General features: G+C 40.6%; 1 protein-coding gene across 4 annotated transcripts in view; it reads left to right on the top strand.

Annotated features, from left to right (window-relative positions):
• The window catches only part of RB195_006551 (uncharacterized protein), a gene marked incomplete at both ends in the record, with an annotated part of 35,218 nt that overhangs the window by 9,208 nt on the left and 8,016 nt on the right, over window positions 1-17,994 (top strand). The window contains 37 exons of one of the 4 annotated variants that reach the window (XM_064179708.1): window positions 11-41; window positions 2,814-2,863; window positions 3,539-3,589; window positions 3,639-3,724; window positions 3,862-3,974; window positions 4,327-4,456; window positions 4,528-4,641; window positions 4,707-4,802; window positions 7,874-7,935; window positions 7,999-8,109; window positions 8,318-8,493; window positions 9,747-9,845; window positions 10,054-10,139; window positions 10,208-10,339; window positions 10,414-10,539; window positions 10,665-10,790; window positions 10,842-10,964; window positions 11,037-11,185; window positions 11,253-11,382; window positions 11,455-11,529; window positions 11,644-11,728; window positions 11,843-12,005; window positions 12,061-12,205; window positions 12,264-12,404; window positions 13,769-13,915; window positions 13,976-14,174; window positions 14,233-14,351; window positions 14,433-14,541; window positions 14,594-14,667; window positions 15,530-15,602; window positions 15,666-15,694; window positions 16,186-16,281; window positions 16,352-16,503; window positions 16,554-16,652; window positions 16,731-16,812; window positions 16,880-17,048; window positions 17,126-17,262. In XM_064179708.1, coding sequence (XP_064036639.1) covers window positions 11-41; window positions 2,814-2,863; window positions 3,539-3,589; window positions 3,639-3,724; window positions 3,862-3,974; window positions 4,327-4,456; window positions 4,528-4,641; window positions 4,707-4,802; window positions 7,874-7,935; window positions 7,999-8,109; window positions 8,318-8,493; window positions 9,747-9,845; window positions 10,054-10,139; window positions 10,208-10,339; window positions 10,414-10,539; window positions 10,665-10,790; window positions 10,842-10,964; window positions 11,037-11,185; window positions 11,253-11,382; window positions 11,455-11,529; window positions 11,644-11,728; window positions 11,843-12,005; window positions 12,061-12,205; window positions 12,264-12,404; window positions 13,769-13,915; window positions 13,976-14,174; window positions 14,233-14,351; window positions 14,433-14,541; window positions 14,594-14,667; window positions 15,530-15,602; window positions 15,666-15,694; window positions 16,186-16,281; window positions 16,352-16,503; window positions 16,554-16,652; window positions 16,731-16,812; window positions 16,880-17,048; window positions 17,126-17,262 — 4,085 coding nt within the window. Of the gene's footprint in view, window positions 1-10; window positions 103-211; window positions 266-2,813; window positions 2,864-3,538; window positions 3,725-3,861; window positions 3,975-4,326; window positions 4,457-4,527; window positions 4,642-4,706; window positions 4,803-7,873; window positions 7,936-7,998; window positions 8,110-8,317; window positions 8,494-9,746; window positions 9,846-10,053; window positions 10,140-10,207; window positions 10,340-10,413; window positions 10,540-10,664; window positions 10,791-10,841; window positions 10,965-11,036; window positions 11,186-11,252; window positions 11,383-11,454; window positions 11,530-11,643; window positions 11,729-11,842; window positions 12,006-12,060; window positions 12,206-12,263; window positions 12,405-13,768; window positions 13,916-13,975; window positions 14,175-14,232; window positions 14,352-14,432; window positions 14,668-15,529; window positions 15,603-15,665; window positions 15,695-16,185; window positions 16,282-16,351; window positions 16,504-16,553; window positions 16,653-16,730; window positions 16,813-16,879; window positions 17,049-17,125; window positions 17,263-17,994 lie in introns of those variants that run through there. The other 3 variants (XM_064179706.1, XM_064179705.1, XM_064179707.1) reach the window with 3 other exon arrangements.

Raw genomic sequence — 17,994 nt, 5'->3', positions numbered from 1 at the left:
TTGCTTTCAGGTGGGCAGTATCTGATGCTGGACGAAAAATGGTATGATGAAGACTGCTACCATTTTGTAAAACACCGACTTGCCGTCGTAAATCGAATATGATTTACCAGATGATGGCGATAAATGGTTCAACTTGCTCCAAGCTTGTTTGGATGTAGTGACTCTCTTTCAAGTGTGTGTGTATACCCTTGTAACCTTTGGTTGGTTGAAAATGAATGCGTCGAAAAACAGTTCGGACTTCAACGTGCCTTTGATCAGTAATTCTGTTGGTCACGATAACTAGTCGCATGAAGTTAATGTCAAAGCAAATGCTCGAGTGGTGCTTGCACCTCAAAATATCGCTTGCCTTTGGTATGTACTCGAGAAACGAGGAAACATTTCCAAAGTAGTGTTTTCTCATCGTTGAGCGCTTTCCGTAATTGTGCGACAGGTGAGAAAGGTCTTGAATTTTCGAAATAAGAGCAGCTTTGCAGTGCAGTGAGAGACTATTCCTTTGAATTTTCGTGCTTGGAGTGATTTTGTGTGAAAATGACACATTTCCCGATCAACTACATTTCATTCGAGGTTCAATATATATTTTCGCTGAAATCTCGATTTCTTTTTGACCCATCAAGTCGGCGATGTGAACATCACCTCTTTCTTTTATTCCAATTAAAAACTCCTTTGAACCATTTTTGAGAATCCTTTACTATTTAGTGTGGAAATTCCTGCATGCATTCCAGCGCGTTGTCCTTAGTTTTGCATATGTTTTACCTGCTGACATCATTTTGTTAATTGTTATTTAAATTGTTGCCCAGGAACATTTGTGTTTTTCTGTTGTTGGTGACCTCAAGAATGTTAATCTGTTGTAGTCTAGTATACTTAGTCCTGTTCTGTAGCTTGGAATTATTCGTAGACTTATGACGGCTTCACAACTTTTGACTCCAAATACTTCTTGGGGCATTGTTTTTTGGTCATACACAGACTGTTGGAGTTCTAAAGAAGAGCTTTGGTACTGCCCAAAAATAGGTGCTCTGAACTCTGAGTGATGGGAGTTAAGGCAGAGTTAGAATTTCGATCGACCTGTAACTCGATCGTGCGTCTTTTTGTTGGTCAAGAAAAGAAAAAAAAAAGGAAGAGAATCACATGCGCGTTCACTAACGCCGTTTTGAGGTGAGAAGACATTGGTGATGTATATCATATAACATATGCAAAATGACCACTGCTCTAAATAGGCCTCATCTCAGTCTGGCAAAATGCCGATAGTTGGGTCTGCGAGGTTGATTATAGTTGGATCAAAACGATATGAAGCATGGTGCAGTCGCGTATGCTGTTGCGTTCGAAACAGTGCGGCGGAGGGTAGCGGTTAAAATCTGGTTACCCTTGCTGACAGCGTTTCTCGCCGTAATCCACGGTGGTCCCAATCCGATTCTAACCGCTATCTCCACCGCACCGCTTCGAACGCGAACGCAAATGCACCGTCACTACACTCGTGATTCTTGTCGTTTTAACCCGAGTATACCTACTGATTTTTCGGCTTTGGCTAACGAGCCAATAATGTGGCATCAGTCTCGGAGCCACTGTGAATGTCAGTACTTGATGGTATCAAAACTAAGATAACCGACAATGAAACTAACCTCGATCTCTACATAATTGGATCAAAAAGGCCTGAAGCTCGGTGTAGTTGCTTACACAAATTGCGTTCAAAACTAGGCGATGGTGCGATGCGGTTGGGATGATAGGACGCTTATGCACCTGCACGTAGTTTCAGGTTCTTTTCATCGGGCTACAATACTCGTTAAATAACTGCATCGACACCGAGCACTCCACGCTCTAAATCTTTTGACGTTGCGCAACCGACAGGGAAGTTCACGAAAACAACACTATGAAGTCCAATATGACACAAAGCAATAGAATAATAAGTAAAAAGAAATGACTGATCAATTATTCCTTGCTACATCTAACTGGTCTCTGCAGGTACATCAACAGCTCTTTTTGAGTCGCGGTTTGGAGAAAATGAACAGCAACAGGAAATTGGAAAGGAAAGTGCACGAATAACCTAATAATTATGCTTCCTTTTCTCCACACGATCAGGTGGACCGTGAAAGCCCCTGAAATAGAGTCATATCATAGCCCATTATGTTCCTCCTAGTCTTCTGCTCAAAATGTAAGACATGACTCCTATCTCTGATTCTAACAAGTTATTCAATAAGTTCCTGAGGACTATTAGAACTTATGTTCACGAGAGGTTCCATTTCCTTTCTACAAGGTTATCACATACTCCCATATTCGATGGATATTCAAGTAAACTGAAAAGTTGGTGGGAATACAAGGAGATTAGCACGCATTTTCTCCTCACCACGGCAACTGGACCACCAAACTACACCTTGTTAGAAGTGCTACAGAATATATCAGTTTGAAATTTGTGTTGTAGCAGACCTGTGCATTAGGAAATCTTTCTTTTCAAAAGGATGGTTTCATGGTAGTAGCTGCTATGCCCTACAAGATACATCTTTTTCCTCTGAAGTTCTTGGTATCCTCATTTAAAGTCATTATCTTTAAAAAGCGGTTCAGTGGTCTGTGGGGCGGAAAACGTGGACGATCACTATTGTGCATTTGCACAGCGCTTGGCGGCCTTTAAATTCTTGGCAGCGGTGGCAGCGGTTGTTCCCACGAAAGAGGTGAAATGTTTACGCACGTTGCTGATAAAGCAGCCATTACTGGGGTGATCATTTTCGCAAACTCCTTCTTCGGATGCAGTAACCTCGCTGTTTTGTTGCTATTACTTGTTAGGGATAACCCTTTCATTCACACATCTTTCCCACTGTTTGAAGGATTGTTGGAAGTTGTTTCTTCGTGTCCCCTTCACCAGAATTGAATTTAAGTTGGTCTTTTTTGCTCTGGTTGATAGAATTTCGTTAGTATCAGGGTTCCTAAGAAGTTATCTTCTTTGACGATAGTGTTATCAACAGGTATATCTGGACTTATCATTCATACTTAGGAACCTCTCTCTGTTTCTTGAGTACTTTTTTCTTGAGAGTGTTGCAGTCACAGGTGTAATGAGTTGTTCTTTTGCATTGCGAACGAAAGAAATTAAATTCTTAGCAGCTATCATTGTTTTCTTCGCATTTTCTCTCCTCAGACATTGGTCAGAATTAGGGCATATTAGAGTAGGCATTGTCTTAAAGACGTATTTATCTTTCTGTTTGGAAAAGCCCTTGCGTGTTTAACGTCATACCAACTTTACATGAGGCAGTTTTTCTTCAAATATTTTCTCTTCTTTGACTTTTATAAATACCTGTGTTATTCGACTTTACCGTTTCTAGAGGTACATTTGAAATCATTTTTTTTTCTTAACGTCGTCATCCAATGTGCGGGGTTCACTGTAAATGGTCGCACCTAGTTTTGCTAAGAACTGAAATGTTGGAAACTATACAACGTTTAATTTAAGGACGTCTGGTTTTCAATTCTATTTAGTCTTCCCTGACTTCTATATCTTTATCGAGCCTTCTTAATTTATGCATTTCTTGTAGTTAAGATATTGCCAAGGATATTTCAGGCAAAATTTCCGCCTCTATCATTTCCAATTTATCGTATGGACTTCGACGAAGTATACGGAGGTGGAGTTGGTGAAACACTAACTTTTGTTGAAACTGTAGATGAAGATGGCGTTCTACACGGTGGAACCCAAGATTCTACTTTCGCGTTTGACCATCATTTCTCAATCCCCACGCAAAGTTCTCAGGTGATCTAAAATGAACTACCTATGTTCTAGTTTTTTTTTTTTTTTTTTGCCGTTGCTTCACTATTTGAGATTTGACTTCAAAGTTAATTGTTATGATCAACCCTCCTTCATCCATTTTATTGTTCACCGATTTCCAGATAACCCATGGCAATCTAACTGGTGGAGTGGATAGCAATGCTGATTTAACTTTCCATGATGTTGAAGAGGAAGAGCAAACACAAGTAGAAAAGCTCCCAGAGCACTCTTGTCGGCAAGTTACTACTGTATTCACGATCCGAGCCATACATGCGATAGCCGGAGCCGGTGCTCCGATTCTCTTCACTTTTGGACGCTCTTAATTTTTGAACTGTTGTCGAAGGGGTCCTCATGCCTACCCCATGAGCTGGATCCCCTTCACCTGTGGAGGGCTTGGCTCTTCTCTATTGCACCTATGACCAGTGCCGATCACATTTTGATTCACTCCTTGTGATAGTTTTACGCTATTGAAAAAAGAATGGTTTTGTTCTCTATATGTTTACTGTCTTTTCTTTTCTGTTCGATTTTTTCTTTAATACGCCTTTTCCTTTTGATGGCATCGCTCTAACAGTGTAGGAGTTTTTCAGCTATTGTGGTATCTACGAGTCAAGCTGTGTTGCTATGTGCACAGTTTGTAATCGATGGTTTTGCAACGGCAAAGGAAGTACATCAGGCTCGCATTTGATCACTCATCTTGTACGATCTCAACATAAAGAAGTATGAACTCTATAGTTTCTTTTCATGCATTCTTTCCTGTATATTTTCGTTTACACAATGACTTCTCAAAGGTCTGCCTTCACCGTGAGTCACCCCTTGGAGAAACGCAGCTGGAGTGCTACCAGTGTGCATCGCGAAACGTATTTATGTTGGGATTTATTCCAGCCAAAGCTGACTCTCTTGTGGTGCGCGTTGAACAAGAATGAGTTCACGTATTCGATTGTGTGAGTCTCTAGTTCAAAAATTTAAGGTTATACTTTGTCGGCATCCCTGTGCACAAATTGCATCGCAGAAGGATCCTAATTGGCAGGGAGAAGAATGGAAACCACTCATAAATGAACGGCAGGTGAGCATAGGTCTTCACTAATTACATGTTTATTTCTCCGTATTTTAGACGTTACACAGACTTGTGAAGTGTTGTGGAGAAGTTTCCATTTCATTTTGATATGAATTTTCATCCAGTGCCATCCTCCGTTTGCAGTATAAGTCACCGATCCGATTAGTCAGTATCTTAAGCGAACGCTCTTCTGATAAAATAATCTAATTTTCTTTTAAGAGATTGGTGTTTGAGGTAAAGTAGGTGGTATTTCAGCGTATAACGAAATGTAGTAAGGGAACCCTAGGTATAAAGCAGAATTCGGGTTGCATATTGCGGAAACGAGCGTGGGAAACGTTAGTTTCTACGAGGAACGCTAGGACGCACCCTTCTACATGCTCCCCTCTCCTCAGCTGACTATTCGTTGATCGAGATCGGTTGAATAAGCTGCTGAGAAGACCTCACTGGTTTTTGCCCACTAGCAAGTGTATGCGACGCGTTGGAGTTAATTTCGTAGGGAATAAAGCCGTCTCCTACGCTGTTTTTTTTACGGCGATTAGGGGGGGGGGGGATGAGTAGAGCCACCTTCGTTTCCGTAATCTATTACACGTACTCTACGTTTTCCCTGGGATTTCCATGGAACGTCAGTTTCGTGATATATTGTCCTTAAAACCTCAAATAGTGGCTGCCTTAAAGATTAGTAGCTGCCGTGACTACAAGTGTGGCGGTGAAATCTAACTATCCACTCATTCTTTATTCTTCATTCAGTGTCCCTTGCAATCCAATTGCTACAGTTTTGTAGTTGTCCTGAAGTGTAATGATCCCTGGAAATTTAACCTTATATGATAGTTATGTAGCATAACTGTTTGAACTAACACCTTGTGCAGGCTTCTAAGTTAGTGAAAGTAACGGCAGTTACGGAATAAGAGTAAATTTGTTCTGAGCCTATCTTATGAGGGTGACAGTTTCAAAAAAATGTCATGAAGTTATACTCAACTTTGTATCTTTGATGAGAGCAATACGACCAGAGAAGTCCTTTCCACCATCTTTTTGGGATGGCCTTTTAAGCTCAAGAGAATGTCTTATCACTTTCATTTTTGGTTTCTATTAGCTCCTTTCAAAAGAAACATCATTTTTAGTCCCTCGATTTTAAAACTCGTCGTGCGTATTAAACTTGTTTTGACGAGAAATATATCAGTGTTTAGATTGATTCGCCATTTTTTGTAAGGGATAGGCGAAAGAATATAGCACAAATCTTGCAGAATTCCAGGTAGAGATTTATCTTGAATGAATGTATTTCCAGAGCGTAAAGTTTGAAATTAGACTACTGTAGTTCGCATTGAAATTAGACCTTTTCCTCTATCTTTGATTATGCCTTCATGAGCTTCCGTAGCCTTTCGGTCAATTTGAAAGCGTGAAGCAAATTGCCCGAGTTTGTTCTTTGATCAACATCGCAAGTAGTAGCTCTGAAGCTGCACGTGGGCGACTGTACGAACTAGAACTTAACTGATTAATAGCAGTTTCAAAAGATGTGTATTACCAAATTGTTGATGCTGGGATCTCAGCATGGGTAGGTAGTGACAAGGATGGAGTTCATGAGTATGAGGGAATTCCCTTCACAAATCCAAAAAAAAAAACATTTGCGTAGCATCGCGCCTGTTTTCGTTTCCCCAACGGTGCAACTCATTACATTGTTAAATCCAGGTAACTCTGTCGTCGTCCAAAGTGCGCGAACTCAAGTAAGTAACGGAGGACGCTCCATCTGCGCAGTCGCAAATGCTTTGCGGATTGCCCGCATCCTATCAACCGTAGCACACTGCATATTTAGAGGTCGAAAATGCATAGGGCTCCAATACTCATTTTTTAGATTTTTGAGGGAGCTGAGAGTGTTCGTTCTTATATTCATGAACTGAACCACTTCCACTATCCACGTTTGCAGCGATGCCAACATCGAGAGTTTGCTGATACGCTGATTTTGGGCCATTTACGTAGTTTTCCTTCGATCACAAGAGACATCACATGCAGCGATCTTCTTATTCTGCAATGTCATTTTTAAGGCTACACAATGTCGGAGCTTGAGCAGCTATTTAGCATAACTATCCTATACCTTACCTTACATACCTTACCTTATATTGCCGTTACCTTATATTCATAGAAAACAAGTGTATCACTTCAAAACGGAGCTGAAAAACTCAAGAATGGGATTGCAATGAGCTCTAAGTGAAGTATAAACATTGAGAAAAACAAAAGAAAATTAGGTCCCGTCATCATTTGGATGAAACTGAAGACTAAATATTTTACGAATTTCACCTCCTCGCTTCTATTCAAGACAGTACTAATCTCTAAAACAATCATAATATCACCTACTTGGGCGGTTGTAGCGTAGTTTGTAAGAGATTAGGCTATGACTACACGGTCAAACGATGATTCCAAACCATTCTGGTGCCGACCGTGCCTTCTATCTTTTTTCTGGTTGCGTAGTTGGTAATAGATAAAACACTGAATTGACACATTTGCTCGTGCTGTCGAACGCGTAGCCGAGTCCCCATAGGGGTTGATCCAAAGCCATGTACTTTAACCTGCACATTTTATCGCCTACTTTAAACCCTTAAATTTTCTTTTCAATACCATTTTCAAAGCTTGTACATGACAAAGCATAGAAGAAGGGGCCTGCAGCGTTGATTTTCTATTAAGGAATAGTAACGCTCCCTTGAAACATCTTTAAAGGCATCACCCCACGAATCTGAGGTGATACGGATTTCAGGTGGGGTATTCGTATACAGCATAGTAGATTATGGAGAGATGGGTGATCCCGTCCATTTCTTTCTAACTGCCGTAAAAAACGGTTCGGAAGATACGGCTTCTGGCGTTCCGGCGCGCTATTTCCCACAAGGAATTCGATTGGAGCGCGCCAGCCTCGTGCACGCTCAGCATCTTCCGGGCCGTTTTTTTCCGGGAATTAGGAAGAAATGGACGGAATCACTCCTCTCCCCTCTCTATAATCTACTATCCTATACGAATACTCCACAATCCGTACCACCTCAAATTCGGGGGGTGATGCCTTTAAGGAACATAGAGTTTGATTATTTTGACTGTTTCAGCTTCTTTCATGGATTGTAAATGTTCCATCAGAACAAGCTCAACTAAGAGCACGACATATTACGTGGGTCTCTTTTTCTCATTTTCTGACGCATTTACGATTAGTATCCAAAACTTAACTATTCAGAGCTGCTCAAGCCAGCCGTCTTGAAGACCTCTGGAAGGAACATCCGAAGGCAACCATTGAAGATCTTGATCGTCCTGGTGTTGACACGGAGCCTGAAAGTGTTCTTCTTAGGTACCAGGTTTCGTTACCTTCTCAGTTTCGCGTACTTGCTTTACACGTTAGGAATTTCGTAGAAAAAAAGAGGAATTACAACGAGACGGCTGAGAGCTATGGCGGCCCATAAAGTTAAAGAGTGCAATTTTCGGGTCTTTTATTCCTTGAGTCTTATGAACTCAAGGAATAAAAGACTGAAGCGATTCACAGCTGCGGTTTTTGTCAGGTATGAAGACGCATTTCACTATCGACGCATTTTTGCACCGCTTGTTCGAGAGGAGGCCGAATTTGACAGGAAGACGAAGGAATCACAAACACAAAGTGTTGGGCATGTACGTTGGGATCAAGGACTTAACAAAAAGCATCTGGCATTCTTCCATCTTCCCAAGTTCATGGAAGGAAGTACGTCAAACATTTTATTTCTTATCTTTTCGTATAATGTTAATGATACTTTGTAATATTGTTTTTGTCAGGCTTTTCGAGTAGCATTGATTCAATCATACATTCATTTGTTTTCATTTATGTGAAACATTTTAGTTTTTCATTGCACATGAACAACATTAGAGAAAAGGAATGTACTGAGTTGCTCGAAAGCCCTGCGTTTTTTCCATTTGAAACACATAGATGTAACACGCGAAACGAAAAACAATGAATAAACGGTTCCTAAAAAAATAAACACCCAACGAGAAAGAAAGTTTTTGTTCCACCAGGTAGAAAAGGGAGCCAAATTTTCGATGTTTGAGTTTTTACTCTATTAGGTAGGAGTAGGAACGTATTTTGTAGGTGTCGTCCCGAAAATGTGAAAGACCTCTTAGAAATGCAGGACTAAAAGGCAGAAGTACATATAGGATTAGTGTACGAAAAGAGGCAATTCTTCATAATTCTTTGATCGAAGAAATGAAATTCATTACACTTACGGTTATGCTTTATCGGTTTATTTCACCAGTAATGTAAGCAGCGTCAAACTGCTGTGTGTCCGCAATGGTGGAACCTTTTGCAACCACAATAATTACAAAGTGAGAGCGTGTACTGTTGTAAGTTATGAAATTATTCGCCGAAATTTAGAAGCTCTTTACACTCATGTGAATGATGAAGTTCATTTTATTTTCTTTCCATCGCTCATGTGATTGTAAAGAACAAGTTAGGTAAACGGCCAGCTTGCGCATCTGATCCGTCTGACGTATGGATTTGTAGAGGATGTTTATCTTTTTAGCAAGGATACTAACAAACTAACCTTCGAGTTCTAACTACTAGAGGAGAAAACCCAACATCGGGATGTCGACGCTGAAGTTTGGCATGCTTCCTCCTTCTTTTCCTGCTAAAATTCATCGAACTTTTTGGGATAATGCAGTAGCTTCGAAATGAGTGGTTTGAAATATTTCTTTTTTGATTCTCTGAAGTAGCGTTTTTTCTTTGCTTCGCGTTTGTTCAGCCAAAAAAAAAAAACGCAACTCCACATGCTATGTAGTACAATCAGTGTCAGCCCATAAACAAAAGTATAATGTTAAGGGATGGCTGAAAATATAGCGTGAGAAGGTACCCTTCCTCTTGTAAACAATACGTCTGACCAAATAGTACTTACTTTGGAGGAAGGAGCGGCATCAACGGGAAATCAGTGGTTCTACGTTTTTACAACATACTTCTTTGCTTTATAGGTATGAAATTAATGATTGGAGATGAGTTACGGCTGAAACACAATCAAACAATCGAGCGAGAGTGGTCCTGTCTCGGACAGGTCTTCAAAATACCGGACAGTTAGTTTTCTCATTTTTTAAATAAGGTTACTATTTTTTAAAATACAAACGAAATGTTCTTCTCTTTTCTTGAGATGTGAAGCATGTTTTTCTCGCTAACCCTTACAATCAGTCATCAGTTTATTCTTTCCAGGAAACTATTATGTATAAGTATAGCGTTAAATTAACATATTTGGTTTGGTTAAGATCTTCTATGTGCTACTTCTAGACCACAGTGACGAAATTGGGATTGAAATGCGTGCAGCTTCCTCAGAAAAGATGCCCACAGATCCAAGAATAAATTTTACTTGTGAGGTAGTGTTTGGTGATCAGAAATTTCGGAACGAAATCCTTGATAGTATTTAAACTTGGTTCGTTTGTAGGCTGTTTGGAATTCGACATCGTTTGACCGGATGTATCAAGCACTGAACACACTCGAGAAAGATCCTCATTGCGTTTCGCAGTATATTTTTCACAAATTGATGGGTCATGACATTGACGAAATCCTCTTCAAAGTTTGCGTTTTCCTAATCTTTTTTTTTACATGTAATTCTCTTTTGATACTTAGTTTCATCGATTTATCTCCTAGGTCCAACAGCCAAAACGTTTATCCGCTCCGGGGCTTCCTGAGCTGAACCACAGTCAGATGCATGCTGTAAAAACGGTACTTATGAGACCACTCAGCCTCATTCAGGGGCCTCCGGGAACTGGAAAGGTTTGTTTTTAACTCAGTTCCTATTTAAGTATCTAAGTGGTAAAATGGGGTTGAACATTTTCTGGAAGGAGTTCCTTAACGCATTGAACATAGTCCTTCTCGAAATTTTGTTTTGACCTCTTTAGACAGTCACTTCGGCCACTATTGTTTACCACCTTGTGCAACAAACACAAGGTCAGGTATTGGTGTGTTCTCCGTCCAATATTGCCGTGGATCAACTTGCGGAAAAAATCCATCGCACAGGACTGAAGGTGCAAAAATTTCGCTTTACTAGGTTTTTCTGACCTTCATTATTCCTTCAGGTCGTGCGTCTTTATGCGAAGTCAAGAGAAGCCCTCGACACAAATGTTGAGTTCTTAGCTCTTCATGCTCAGCTGAAAGCTCTCAAAGAGTCTGCCGAATTGCAGAAATTACAGCAATTAAAGGCAAGTCTTCTTCCTGGAAGAGGAATTGCTTTCTGGAACGGTTCTGCTTAATTCTTTTTTTTTTTGCTGCAGGAGGAAATTGGCGAATTGTCTGCCGCGGATCAAGAACGTTACATAAATTTGAAGAAAATGAGTGAGCACAAACTGCTAGCTGCCGCGGACGTTATCTGTTGCACATGCTCCTCAGCTGCAGATGCACGCCTCTCTAGAATTAAAATCAAGTACGAATTTCCTATCCAACGTCGTCCAGTGTATGTTTGTTTTTTTTCTTGAAGCTAGTACTTTAAGATGTGTATTGGTTGATGAATCTACCCAAGCAACAGAGCCTGAGGTTTTGGTCTCGATAGTACGCGGTGTTCGACAACTGATTCTGGTAGGGGATCACTGTCAGTTAGGACCAGTCATTTTGTGTAAGAAGGTAAAGTTTGTATTACTCTGACTTCACTTTTATTTTATTATATTTAATTCTTCGACAATCTCATTTGTTCAGGCTTCTAAAGCGGGCTTGTCTCAGTCCTTGTTCGAGCGTTTGGTTCTTCTTGGAAATCGTCCTATCCGCCTCCAGGTGTTTTTTTTTTTGTCTGGCTGTGATGTCATTTTCCATCAACATTATGTGACGAAACATTTAGAATTTAATTACTCCTGTATCGTAAACGTAGAAAACAGCTAATGTTTTAAGGTTCAATATCGTATGCATCCGGAGTTGTCCTCTTTTCCAAGTAATGTCTTCTACGAAGGCAGTCTCCAGAATGGCGTTACTCAGAGTTAGTCCGCTCTAAAGTGTATTAGTAATTTATGTGCTAGTGTACTCTTTCAGTACTACTTCAGTTCTTCTTATTTTTTTTCCGTCGTTTCTCACTTTACGATTTTTTTTTCAGCCGAACGTCAGCTTCGAGGTGTAGATTGGGAGTGGCCTGTTCCCGGTCGTCCAATGATCTTTTGGTCATGTTATGGCCAAGAGGAAATGAGTGCTAGTGGGACATCTTTCCTCAATAGGACTGAAGCGGCGAATGTCGAGAAGCTTGCAAGCAAATTAATAAGGTCTCGCAAATGTTAGTCTTTTGTTTTTTCGTATCATGAGTTAGTGCTTTTGCAGAGGTGGTATGCGCCCTGAGCAAATTGGTATAATAACACCGTATGAAGGTCAGCGATCCTATATAGTACAGTACATGCACACGCAGGGCACACTCAATAGTAAACTCTACGAGAATATGGAAATAGCAAATGTCGATGCTTTTCAGGTTTAAATTTGATTTTTAAGGAAGGTAAGCTTAACTGCGCTCTTAATGCATGTTTTAGGGCCGCGAGAAAGACCTCATTATTGTCACATGTGTGAGGTCAAATGATCACTCTGGGATAGGTTTTCTCAATGATCCGCGTAGATTAAATGTGGCTCTGACTAGGGCGAAGTATGGATTGATTATCATCGGGAATGCAAAGGTAATGCTTTTTGTCTCTTTTTGAAAACTCAATTTTTTCTCCTCAGCGATCTTAAGGTTCTAAACTTTTTTGACCACTACTGTTCCCCTTAATTGTCCTAAAAAGCGGCAGAAAACGGCGTTGTCGACCGAATTTTCCTACGAAACCTCTAACAACATGTCACGTATGCGAGCCAGGCATACGCGTCTGCGGGCAGCAGACAATCAATGGTGCCACCTCCTCCTGGCCGGTTGCATCGTCGTTTTTTAGGAAATGGTGCGCTCATGTTCGTAATCTACACCTCTAACTCCATCTTTTAGGGGAGGGATATCATCGTCGTCGATTTTGGCATGCTGCCTTTAAATCGAAAACCGAAATGCACTCCGATGTCTTTATTTCTTACGTTATTCATCGCAGACCATATTGTACCTGATGCTACACCGTATTATTGGCGAAAACCCGCTCATTACTGACTAGCGTATAGTACATTCATAAGAGTCTCGCAGAAAAGCGCAAGAAACATGGTTTCTTCGAAAGCACCATTTGCGCCCGGTACTGAACGTTTGGCTCTGTTGTTCTTTCGTTTGAAGTGTTGTTTATCGCCAAACATTCCAAGCTCCCCTCATTCATTCATTTGACCTATCAGGACATATTTTGATCTATTTTGACACTTTCCTGGATGATGATACTTTTTTTTTATATTTGGGGAACTTTCGGCATATAGCAGTTTGAGTTAGCTAAAGCTCGTACGCTCCCAAGGCATATACTCAAACCTGATACCGTCTAGTGAAAGCAGTATCAGTATCATTAACACGTGCAAGTAATCGGATTTGTATACCCGGCTCCACTTCAAGTAATAATCGATGATATGTTCATCGTGACGACTTGGTCTGCGTGGTCTTTTCAAGAAAGAAAGAAAGGAAAGCTCTGAAAAAATAGGTCCTTTGTGAAAAGGAGATGGGCCTTCATTTTCATTTTGGAATGGCCCACTGCATTCTATCGTATTTATATTTACCCGACTTTGATGTCCAAGAAAAGAGCCTTGCTTTGCGTTTTTGTTATGTAAATATGATCTTTGCTATTTAGCGACGTACGAGGAGCACCAACAAGAAGTATTTAAGGCTGTAGTAATCTGAAAAGCAATTGGACATTTAGAGGGCATACCAAGATTGCCCGCAGTCTTTGGTTCTATACACAATATTTATGAATCAATCATTCATAGCATTAATTTTGGATTCTGCTTCTTCATTTGTTAGCTCGTAAATGCTTCACTGTGGAGAACTCAAGTATTTCAATGTGCAAAACATCGAATATAAAGCACCATCTAATCTCTTCAGAAATTATTCGTTTTTTTACGTTCATTCATTTTAAGGATTTTCCTTTAGGTCTTGGCTCGTCAGCCGTTATGGAATGATCTACTAACTACTTTCAACCAAAAAAATGTGATCGTCGAGGGTCCTATCAATAACTTGAAATCAGTTCAAATCACCTTACCAAAACCGAAACCACAGCGTTCAAATCCGGCGTATCCGGTAATGCTTATGCCACGTGATCGCTTTGATTCATCGAAATATTTGCATTTTGTTTTTTAGACTGATCGATATGGTATCCAGCGAACTACTTACACGCTACGTGAGTATCGTGGTGGTTATGGAAGAGATGTGCCGCCGATGGATCCTCATTCTGCAATTTCTGCTCATTCCCTTCGACACGCTGCTAATTTACCTGTTCCTTTGCATATGTTGCAGATGTTCCCTCCTCCCCCATTTCCTCAACAGCCTCCGCAGCAACGTAGGCTTCCTATAAACCTTGTTCCACCTGTTTACTCTCTTTCCATTCGTTTTTTAAGGGTTTCCCCCCGGGCGACGGAATGCACCTGCTTGGCCTCCTACTCCTCAGTCAGTGGGTACTTCTTCTATGCGAGTGGGCCAATCGCAGAATGATTATGGAGGAATGTATGCGTCTCAGGTCTGGTTACTTCTCTTTGCATCGGTTTTCGCGTGCGTCTACTGCGTACTGACTGTGGCACTCTCGAGCTTTTTTGTTCAGGCGTCTCAAGATCCGCTTATTGGAGTCGATGCGTATGGAGATGTCTCTATATCAGGATGGACGCAGTCGCAATCACAAAATGTGGGATCGATGTCGATGCAGTCACAGCGTCCAGTGACAGCAGTTTCCCAACAAGATGACTACCGACATATGGCTTTCAGTCAAGATATCGAAAACGATATGGCCAATTTACTGCTCTCACAAGGACCTTGAGATTGTGGATAGCCATCTAACGGTAAGGATTGATTTTCAAGGTTCAATTTGTTGTGTATCATGACCTCAGTGGTGCATGAACCTTTTGCTCGTTCAATTTCTGCACTATTGCACGCAGCTTTGATTTTTGAGTGAGCAACACAGCCCTATGTTGTTCTGCTTTCTGAACACACGAGCTTCGTTCTGCCTATGGTGTTAGTTCGGATTTAAACTTCTTTAAATCTCTTATTTTTTCTTACTTTTTTTCTTCCTACTTCTTTTTCATTGCAAACCTTCCACTTTGTCTTTTCTTTAAATGATGTGTAGGAAAGGAACATTTTTTGAAGTTTCTGTTTCTGTAGTGACCTGACTAGGAGCACAGGTGCGATAGATAGGAGCCGAACCCTCCACAGGTGAAAACGTTTAGCTTACGGGCTGCAGCTAAACTATAATAGGATCCCTTCGCCAACCATCCCAAAGTGAAGAAGGTCCTTTCAACAGCCACCCAGAAGTGAAATGGGTCCCTTCTTCGAAAATGCAAAAGTGAAGGGGGTCGGACTACCGGCTCCGACTATCGCCTCTATGACTAGGACTTGGTTCGGACGCACGTTGTAATAACGTTAACCCTATACTACTACAGAATACTTTAAACCTTCTTCGCCTTTTCTCTGCCTTGAATATATACTCACTCTCATTTATTGAGAGTTAGTTTATTAGGCGAAATTAAATCTTTTATCTGTCAAATATAGACAACGCACTTCGGCTGCATAGCCACTGTTTAACTATGAGAACCAGCCTATTTGTCTCAGCACGCTCTCCTTCAGCACTTTTTGTTCTTGGTCTTATCAATTCGCATTCAAACAATATTTGTTGTTCAGTCAATAGATTAGTAGTAGTTTTTACAGCTGTTGTGGGATCGCTACGGATCAGCGGTGATAGGCTATGAAGTCCTCGCTGATCGGCCAGTTTCTACTCGATGTTTACTGAGCGAGCGATGATTTGGTAGCGCATCGGCAAAGACCTGAACTGTGCGGCCATCAGACGCTTTTTCGACCGGATTCGTGGCGCAGGTGACTAACATGACATGGAACTCGCCCTCTTCAGATGGAAATGTTCATACTTGGCATTTTATTGTATACTTCAGTATTGTTTTACTTCTTTCTAGCTATAAAGCAGATTTGTTAGAAATACGTGAATAGGGACGAACTCATGTATTTCCTCACATTTCCGTTTGTCATGTATTTTCCTTCGCGTAGTTATTTCCAGCTTGCCTGTTTCTGTTTACTTTCTTTCTTGTCTTGGTGGATGTACGCCGGTCTGAGTTGTTGCTTCACATTTTCATATTTCGCTCGCGCGTTACTTCGTCTCATATGGTCAATGGATAATTGTTGTTCTTAAGCAGTGTCAATACCTGTTATGATTTTTCGTCGCCCGTTGAGCTTGTGTTCAACGACCAATAAACGTCTATTTTGGCAATGCTTGAAATCTTTGAAGTTTCAACTCCTTTATTTCTTCCACCAGTTCATGTAGAATCGTACATAAACGTAAACATTACATTAAGATGGGTCGAAAATTTCAAAAGAAGCGGAAACGGCTAGGTATGACTTCCAAGGAAGGATGTGATGGCAAGGGAGACTCACGTGATGAGTGGAAGAACGTAGGTTAATCTACGTACACCTTCTGTTCATCATTTTCGAATAAGATATCTCATGTAACGGATATTTTAGCATAAACCGTACAAGGATATTGTGAAAGAGAATGAGAAGTACTGGAGCTTTTACAAAGCACAGAATCTCTTTCCAGAAGAGGAGTGGGATGCGTTCTGTGAAACTCTACGGACTGACTTGCCTGTGTCTTTTCGCGTGCAAGGATGTCACAAGTAATTCACTTTTTACTTTAAAATTCGAGCGACTGAAAGAATGTAATTAGGGATCGGGACAAATTAATGCAGGAGATGGAAACAAAGTTCTTCGTGCCAATTTCGAAGTCGGAGGATTCAGATGTCTACGAACCAAAACCTTTACCGTGGTAATTTATTATCTTCATTCCAAATACATATTCTGTACTCTTGAATTCTCGTTTTACCAAGCAGTTTCACATTTCTAGGTATCCAGGTGCATACCAAACAAAGATGACTAGAACAGCAGTAAGGAGTCATCCTATCTTGGCTCACCTTCATAATTTTCTGGTGATTCCTTTTTAACACTTTTAATTATTCAGTACTTAATTCTGGTGCAGCTTTGTTCTTTGTATAGGTTACTGAAGCAGAGATTGGCCACATATCACGTCAGGAAGCTGTGAGTATGATTCCACCACTTCTTCTTAATCCTTCATCAAATCATCTTGTCCTGGACATGTGTGCGGCTCCCGGTAGCAAAACAGCACAGTTGATAGAAATGATGCACGAAACAACTAACAGTCCAAGTGGGTCCAAAATACTTCTTTTATTTAATGTGCAAAATACTTTGAAAACTATCTTGGTTAATGTAACCGCTTTTAAGGTGGTATGCTGATAGCTAATGATGTGGACAAAAAACGGTGTTACATGCTGATTCATCAGACTTTGAAACGTTTTCATACGGCTTGCTGTGCAGTCATTTGTGAAGATGCAGCCAGAATGCCAGTCTTGAAAGGGATGGTGCGTTGTTATCGACTATAAGCTTCCTCTAGGTTTATTCTTGGAGAAAAATATTGTACAAGACACCGACACAATGCAATAAGTGCTCCAAACATTCGAGTCAGATCAATTCCGGTTATTTTTCCTCCAATTTTTCGTGAAGACAATGTTTTTTCTACCTCGAAAACTCCGATACTATAGCCTGCCCAACTTTCGACCCAACTTTTTCTTTACCAGAATCATTTTCTTTTGCGAATTTTGTGTTTTACTTTTTCATGCTGCATAGCTCAACAAACATGTGAGCGCGTCAATAGTCCGTACCGGCAACTATGTGTTTAGAGCCATGTTTTTTTTTAGTAATCCTTTTGTTCAAATACAAAACTTTTATAACCTCGTCTGACTTTCAATTTTATATCTGAAATGGGAAGTTTGTCCCCGTATCTATTCCGCCTAAGTTTATCAAAAAAAAAAAAAAACTGAGATGTTTCTGAACACTGACAATCGCCTATATTGTATTTCTGAAGGTAATGCGCTAGCCTAGACTAGCTTTCCGTTACCCCTTCTGTTCTGCAGGAGATAAATGCACTCACGCTGATGTGTACGCTAGACGGTGACCAGGCATCAGGTGCACTGTGCAGCTTATAGAACAAAACGAAAGGCAGAATATTACTTGTGATCATGAAGCACTCCTTGCTGTTTATGTTCAGATTTCTAGTCAGATTTCTAGAAGTCCAGAATGCTTCCAATTTACTT

The sequence above is a fragment of the Necator americanus genome, chromosome I, assembly GCF_031761385.1.
Source record: "Necator americanus strain Aroian chromosome I, whole genome shotgun sequence".
Lineage (NCBI taxonomy): Eukaryota > Metazoa > Nematoda > Chromadorea > Rhabditida > Ancylostomatidae > Necator > Necator americanus.
Note: the sequence above shows the minus strand (reverse complement) of the source record. Positions and strands in the feature narration are given on the sequence as shown.